This window comes from Anthonomus grandis, chromosome 4, assembly GCF_022605725.1.
Source record: "Anthonomus grandis grandis chromosome 4, icAntGran1.3, whole genome shotgun sequence".
In the NCBI taxonomy this organism is placed as follows: domain Eukaryota; kingdom Metazoa; phylum Arthropoda; class Insecta; order Coleoptera; family Curculionidae; genus Anthonomus; species Anthonomus grandis.
Genome location: NC_065549.1, coordinates 19,319,217 through 19,326,954, shown reverse-complemented (window position 1 = coordinate 19,326,954; position 7,738 = coordinate 19,319,217). Strand labels below are relative to the sequence as shown.

The following is a 7,738-nucleotide window of genomic DNA, read 5'->3' as shown; positions in this document are numbered from 1 at the left end:
ATCAGCTGTTTTATTATTTGACAAATGACAATTGACGGAGAAGACAAGTTTTGAGTTAAAACCACGAACTTAAAGCCATATTTTAGCGAGTAAGCGGCTATAAGCGTCTTTAAGACATCTCATTCGAGCGATCAAGTCATGACGTCACCGTATAAGGCGCTTTAAGCGTTTGTTAATAATAAACTCGCTATGTCAAAGTCAAAGGGAAGCAATACAAACAATAAATATTCATATCAATTTTTTGATATTTTTTTAGAGTAAAGCATTATATTTCTTAGTATTAGTTTTAATTTATTTAATATTAATGTCTCATATACATTAACAGTTAAGACATCCAAACCAAATAAAAATGCAGAAAATAATAAATTATCAAAAGAGCGAATAGATTTGCAAAAAATACAGTGAAGAACGTAAAGGTGAGGTTGCGCGGATATTTTTTTTAAATTGATTTATGATTAGTTTGTGTTTATTTCTGTGTGAAAAAAAATATGAGTGAGGTTATGTTTACGCCAGTAACTTTTTTGTTTATTGTATTTCCTCTTGATCTAAATCTTAAAATGTATGAGATCGGATTTCGACTCAAAACGTTTTGAAAACTTAGACAAATCGGTGTTTTCATGATTTAGGTCAGTCTCCAAAGCGAATGCAATACCGATGAAAGGTATAGCTAATATTTACTAATATTTACGCAGTGTCCTACGTGAGCGATCAGTTGCGATGCTGAGCGAAGCGATGCGATGCGTCAAAATCAAACGGCTGTCGATCATATGGCATGGCCTACGTGAGCGATTGCACGCGACGAGCGGCGTACATACGATACAAAGCGATGCGACATAATCAGTTGGGTTGATAATTTCGCGCGATTCGCACGTGATTGTCGGAACTAAATCAAAGCATGGATCTAGAAATGTTAATCAATTTAATACAGGAACGTCTTGTTTTGTGGGACAGGAGAAATAAGAGTTACCACGACAGACTATTCACGCACAGAGAATGGGAAAAGGTCGGTGAAGTCATGGGAACGACATGTAAGTACAAAAATATCAACAATAAAATCAAATTTATTCATTCCTATTTATGGGGTGTTGTTCAAAAAATTGTTTGAATTTCTCTCTTAGTGTAATAGCTGCCCGGGATGAAGCATTAAACTTTTTTCCTAAATTGTGGTGCGCTGTTTTTGGCAAATACCGGTAGGTCTCACGAAAAGATGTGGTTTCGGCTTCAGTGATGGATTCCAAATCGCGAATTATATTGTGAAGCAAAGTGATTGCTTTCACTGTATGCTCAGCATTTTCTACATTGGTTTCGATAGCTTTCTGTAAAATTCTAAATTTGGATACTATTGAGCCGAAAGAGTATTCCAGCACCATTCTTGCCCAAGATAGGCGATAGTTATAGTTGTCTTTAGGGTCACCTTTAATTGTCGTCTTTTCTGGAAAAGGTCTCATTAGATATTCTTTCAGAGGGAATGCAGCATCTCTCAAGAGTCTGTTTAAGGGGACAATTGTCAAACACTCCTGCGTCGTTATCTTTACCATAGGACCCTACATCAACCATTACAAACTTATAATTTGCACCAGTTACAGCCAGTAATCCGATTGAAAAGTATCCCTTGTACTTATAATACATAGAACCAGAGTTTCTCGGTTTTTTTATGCGGATGTGTTTCCCGTCGATGCTTCCAATGCAGTGAGGATATTGCCATCTGTCCCAAAAGCTTTGCGCTATTAGTTTGCAGTCTTTTACAGTGAGTTTAGACATGTGAACTGGTAATAATGTTTTCCATATGGCTATACAAACTTCTATGACTATCTTGGAAACAGATGATTTCGAAATTCTGAATGAGAAAGCGATTTGGCGAAATTGTACCCCAGTAGCCAAGTATCTGAAATCAAAACGTTATTTATTTATACAAGCTCTAAAAATTATTTGACGTAACAGAGTAAAACATTCAGAACAACCCGAGGAACAGCCCTTGAAAAAAAAATATTTCCATTTCAGTACAACTGGAGTATGGAATAAAAGCAGGTTTAATTCACAAATTTTTTGTTTCAGATGATACCGTCAAGAAAAAATGGAAACATCTGCGAGATACTTATTGTAGGGAATTGAAAAAAATTCCAAAACCCCGTTCAGGAGGTGATGCTGATAGCGAACCAAAATATAAAGGCACATGGCCTTATTTTGAATGCATGTCATTTTTAGGAATAATAATAAAGCCTCGAAAAACCACTGGTAACATCGGACAATCAGAAAATTTACAAGAACTCTCTAACGAAGAAAGCAATAGTACAATTCTATCGGAATCGGCAACTATGGATGACGAATCACAAAACACAGGTGAACATAATATAATTGTTGAAGAAATTGGTGAGCTTGAGTCGTGGATGTCTATGGCAGACGACAGCAGTTCTACAGCAGAAACAGCATGCACGCAAAGCAATGATCACATCACTCTGCAACCAGGGACTACGATTTCCACATCTGGGCTAGACACACAAGACTGCATCATTCTCCAACAGATGCCCTCTAGTTCCATTCTTCAGCAGACGCCGTCACGTTCCATGCCTCCAAAGCGCGCAGCTCCAGTAACACAAAATCGCTCTTGTAAGAAAAAAAGAGTTGGCGAAGAATCTCATGAGGCTTTCCTTGAAATTGAAAGAGAGAAAATAAACTTTTTGCGTAAGGAACAAATCAACGAGGACGATGATGACATATGCTGGTTCAAGTCTTTATTACCGTTTATGAAACAACTCCCAGCATTAAATAAACTGCAGTTTAGGACACATATGCAACAAATATTAATAAAAGAGCTGGAAAAAATGATTCAGCTTTGCCCTCCTCTAAGGTTACTCCTACAAATATGTTAGATCATAAGTAATAATGAATATCATAAGTAATAACCACTGTATTGAGATATTAACTATATTATTCAGAATTTCATTACATTTTTTTGTGAACTTTTTTTACTTACCTCACGGTCAGCATTAATCTTTCTTCGACAGATATAGGCCGTTGGAAGTTTGTAGAACTTAATAGTATTGCAGGTTTTATAGCCTTTAAAATGTAATCAAATGTTGTTGTTGTTATTCCTTAAATTTGGTGGGTTGACTTCTCAATTGTTCATACAGATGATGGAATTCACCATGTAAATGCCTTTCCAAGTATATAATATTGGTTTTACTTTTGCGTTGAAATTTTTTCACGAATTTGTACTTCAAGTAAGAGTTTTCGAGCAAAAAAGAAATGCGTTTGTTCATAGTGAAACCACCGTGAAACGCTGTGGCATGACTGATGTGAGCGACGCGATTCCCACATAGGACAGCGGCATCGAATCGCATCGCTTCGCCCCTCATCGCATTATAGATGCATCGCATCACGTCGTTAGCTTCGTCGCAACTGATCGCTCACGTAGGACACTGGGTTAGACTCTGACAGCTGTTCGACATGACGTCATTCGAGCGCAACCATAGATGACGTAACACTTAAGATATTGTAAGGCAACCGAGTAAGACGCTTACTCGCTAAAATATGGTTTAGTCAAAATAATGGAAGAATCCGAAATGACAACAAGACAGCGGCAATCCGTCAATGGCAAATGTCATAATTAATTCCGATTGATTTCCTAGAAAATTTGTACGTTGTTTATAGATCATCTGAGTCATATTTATTTTTTACAACAATTAACTTCCAGCCAATTAAGCCCATTTGTGCTCGAGAATGTCTTTTTTCGGTAAACTCTTCGGAGGCAAAAAAGAGGAGGCACCTTCGACCAGCGATGCCATCCAGAAATTGAGGGAAACTCAGGACCTCCTCACCAAAAAACAGGAATACTTGGAAAAGCAAATCGACGACTGTATCCTTGTTGCTAGGAAAAATGCCTCAAAGAACAAAAGGGGTAGGTAATGAGGTATTTTAAATCCTTTTATCTAATTGAAATGTACATTTTATAGACTTATTACAATTATTAGTATGACTCATTGAATATTTTTCATTTTTGGAATTGTACTCAAGATTAATTATACATTTTAATAGAATCATACAGGCTAAAGAAAGTTTGCATGAATGTTTAGTGTTACAAGATCAGGTGTTACAAGAAACTTTTCTCATATTTTGTTTTTGTAAAAATTGTTGTCTTTATTTGGTAACATTTTTCAATAGTTATCAGGCATATGTTAAAAATGCAACTGCACAAGTGCCATCCTCTGTATGGCCAAAGACCTGATTTCAATGTTTATCAATTTTTCTGTGTGGCAGATAATTAAAAGATATTTACCCGATTTTTAAGAAAACTATAATTTGAAATTTTTAGTGCTTTTTTTGAACTCAAAATGGCAACACAAATTTAAAGAATAGCAGTCAAAAAAAGTTAAGTTATTACTTACTAGTTATGAATTGTAATGTACATTTATGTATTGAATTAGGTGTTATGAGTTAGGTCTTATATGTTAGTGATATTTGTATAAACCCAGCATAAGTCTATAAAACTTTCACTGCCTATGGAAAATGACAGCCTAAGGTTTTACATTTTACAAACACAAAAGTAATGTAATTATGTGGAAAATCTAAATTTTAATGAACTGTCTTTTCTAATGTGTTACTTATTCATGCAGTTCCTTCATGCATTTATATATTTCAAAATAGTAATGAAGTCATTGTTTTATAGTGCTTTTTCTGTTTATTTCCTAACTTGCTTACTAATTTGATTGATATATCTGATCTGATAATATCAATATAAACTTACTTCTAGATTCGCCTATAGTTAATAAGTATAAAAATATTATATTCATGAATGATTTTCAAATCTAAAAAAATATTAGATCATGTTATTGCAAATAAAAATATAGAGTGCCTAATAAAATTAGATGAACATATAATTTCTGATCACAAAATGATGGAAATAAAAAAAGTGAAAAACTTGAAGAACAAATTACAAAAAACTAAACTAGATAAAAAGAAAGAGTAAAAACTAAAAAGATCCATCTAGGAATATAGATGGATACAAATGGCTGAGATTATTCTGAGCTCTAAAGATCTATGCTCAAAAAAATATACTTACAAAATAAATCTGGGAATTAATGCATTACACCAGAATTTTTTTAAGGACACTAAAAAATAGGGATGATCTGTACATCAGGTGGATTACCAAATGAAAACACTGAAAAAGAATTTAAAACTATAAATAGTATGAGGCAATTGCAATGAAAATATGCTCAAAAAAAATTTTAAGAAAACTTAAGGAAGCAAGTGGAGGCTGGAAAAACATGGAGAGTAATCAATGAACTATATATCTCAATATTTAATACAATTTACTAAATATATCTAACTTTTTTTTCGAATGTACTTATCTTTTATTTCAAAGGTATAGGTGCTTGTGCCAGTTTTTGTAAACTGTTTTTGGGTCATTAGTAAAGTTTAAAAAAAGTGTATTCTCAAAAATTCTGTAAAACAAGATAATAGAAAGATAAATTAACATAAAATCACTGATGTGCATTATAATATTAATCAATCATATTTAAATTCATTTTGTAATTCTTCTACAATGAATCATACTTAGTGGGTGTAACTTAAAAAAAAATCTATTTTATTTTTTCTATTGTAGTTGCCCTACAAGCTCTTAAAAAGAAGAAAAGATTAGAAAAAACTCTCCAGCAAGTAGATGGAACCCTAACAACTCTTGAACTGCAAAAGGATGCTTTAGAAGGTGCAAACACCAATGCTGCAGTTCTTATTTCTATGAAAGATGCTGCTGCAGCCCTAAAACATGCCCATAAGAACTTGTAAGTGACATATTTTTTCACAGTTTTCTGAAACCTTTTATCTACATATAATTTTTTAGGGATATTGATAATGTTCATGATATAATGGATGACATAGCCGAACAACATGATATTGCCAATGAAATATCAAATGCTATAAGCAACCCCGTAGGATTTGGCGAAGACATAGATGAAGATGAACTAAATAAAGAATTAGAAGAGTTAGAAGAAGAGGAGCTAGAAAAGGTAATATGAATACTCTGTGAGTTATAAAGATTTTTATGCATTTTTTAATAACAGGGTCTTATTGATGTGCCTGGACCCACAAAATTGCCAGATCTGCCCAACATGGATGAAGAGCAAAAGGAAAAGACCAAGAAACCAGCAAGTAAGTTTACTTAGTAGAAAATTTCAAATGAATGCTGATCGTTTGTTAATTTTAGAAAAAGTGGAAGACCAGGACGATTTGAAAGAGTTAGAACAATGGGCCTTATAAATGGAAGTTAAATGTTAAAAAAGCGATTGTAGATGGTGTAGACAGCTTATTTGCTACATACATGTTTTTATATTATGTTGTTACATATTATTATACTATAAGCTTATAACAAAATTTAGCAGAGAATTGGGTTGAAATGAAAAGAAAATCATCCTAACTTCCCAATTCACTTTGCAAAGTTTAATAATATAGCTGCTGGATTAAACTGGCAGATTTGTTTTAATAATATTTAAGTTAAAAAAATGTATATAATTGGGAAAAAAATTAAGTGTTAAAATAGTAATTTTCATTTTACATATTTTACTACACTAAATTATTTGGTAAGTGTATTCGGAATATTTGAAGTAATATATTTATAAAAAAAAACATTAGCCTTTTAAAGAAAAAACAAATAATGCGTTACTGTTAGCGTGTTTATTTATAATTCAATCCACATATAATTTTCTGGTTTCTTATGAGTTTTATCAAAATCTTAAGAGTTTATTTTACCTCGGCTTTTTGGCTTCGTGGTCCGACTAGCTCAGGTTCTGGAAAAAGATCCTGATAATTGAGGACTATTTTATTAAAAATAACAAAAAAAGCGAGAACGCATAAAGGCTCTTCCGATCTACCTCAAGTCTCTTGCCTGCGTTTTTTTTACCTTAATAGCGTTCCTGGGAGTTTTTAGCTTCTTTGCATTAGATTCTATGGACAATTTCATCACTTAGTAGAGGTAGTTTTCCAGAAGGTTCTTGTTGGCCCTTTGGGGCCAAGAAAAATTTTTGGGGCTTTTGTTGATCAGTAGTTGGTTTTGCTCATTTCTTTCAGTTTCCTGTATTACATCATAATCTTTATCATTTTTTTCTGAATAACTTTTCCATATTTTCTGCAATGTGAGAGCTTTTTTCAGGTCTTTCCTGGCTTCCTACATTTTCTTTTCCAGTACTCTGATTGGATTTTATCAATTTATTTTCTGGAAGATACTGGTGATTAGCCGTTTCTTTTTTTTTTTAGTTTTAAGAGAGAATTTTCTATTAGTTTTTAAAATTATATTTGATGCCACCATAGTAACTTGATGGAGTAAGTTACAAGAATCAGAAGATTTTAAGTTTGTGTGACAACGACGTTAAAAATTTTTACTTTCTACACAATGGTCCCTAAAAGCTTGTTTTATTAAATACACGACACAAAACGGTCCATCCTCAAAATCTTGAAAAATAAATTACTATAACAGAACTATGTACTTTTTTAAACGGAAATAGGGGTCGAGTGCTACCTTGAATTAAATTGATAAATTTTATTCTCTACGTATCCCTATTATTATTTTTTTATTTTATCAATTCCTCCTCAAGAAATATAAATAAATGTTTATAAAAAAATAAACCTTATTTTAATCTCCGTTGACCTCCACACAAAAATACAATTATTGTTGTTCAAAACGTATGTTCTCATTAGCGAAGATTTCGACCGTTATTAGCTGACATTCGTTAATAATTCTATTTCG

The 7,738-nt window shown here is 32.9% G+C and overlaps 2 protein-coding genes across 3 annotated transcripts; both read left to right on the top strand.

Annotated features, from left to right (window-relative positions):
• Window positions 1-651: 651 nt before the first annotated feature.
• On the top strand, window positions 652-2,870 carry LOC126735251 (uncharacterized). Its single transcript, XM_050439200.1, has 2 exons — window positions 652-1,028; window positions 2,056-2,870. Exons 1-2 carry the CDS (start codon window positions 896-898, stop codon window positions 2,868-2,870), a joined length of 948 nt encoding a protein of 315 aa, XP_050295157.1. The 5' UTR covers window positions 652-895.
• A 628-nt stretch (window positions 2,871-3,498) lies between these two features.
• Window positions 3,499-6,538, top strand: LOC126735514 (charged multivesicular body protein 4c). 2 transcript variants are annotated; one of them, XM_050439553.1, is made up of 6 exons: window positions 3,499-3,636; window positions 3,695-3,898; window positions 5,603-5,780; window positions 5,840-6,005; window positions 6,060-6,147; window positions 6,203-6,538. In XM_050439553.1, the coding sequence occupies exons 2-6, from the start codon at window positions 3,721-3,723 to the stop codon at window positions 6,253-6,255; spliced, it is 663 nt and encodes a 220-aa protein (XP_050295510.1). In that variant the 5' UTR covers window positions 3,499-3,636; window positions 3,695-3,720; the 3' UTR covers window positions 6,256-6,538. The 2 variants fall into 2 exon arrangements, with proteins under 2 accessions (XP_050295510.1, XP_050295509.1); XM_050439552.1 differs by having other exon boundaries at window positions 3,610-3,898.
• Window positions 6,539-7,738: the final 1,200 nt, after the last annotated feature.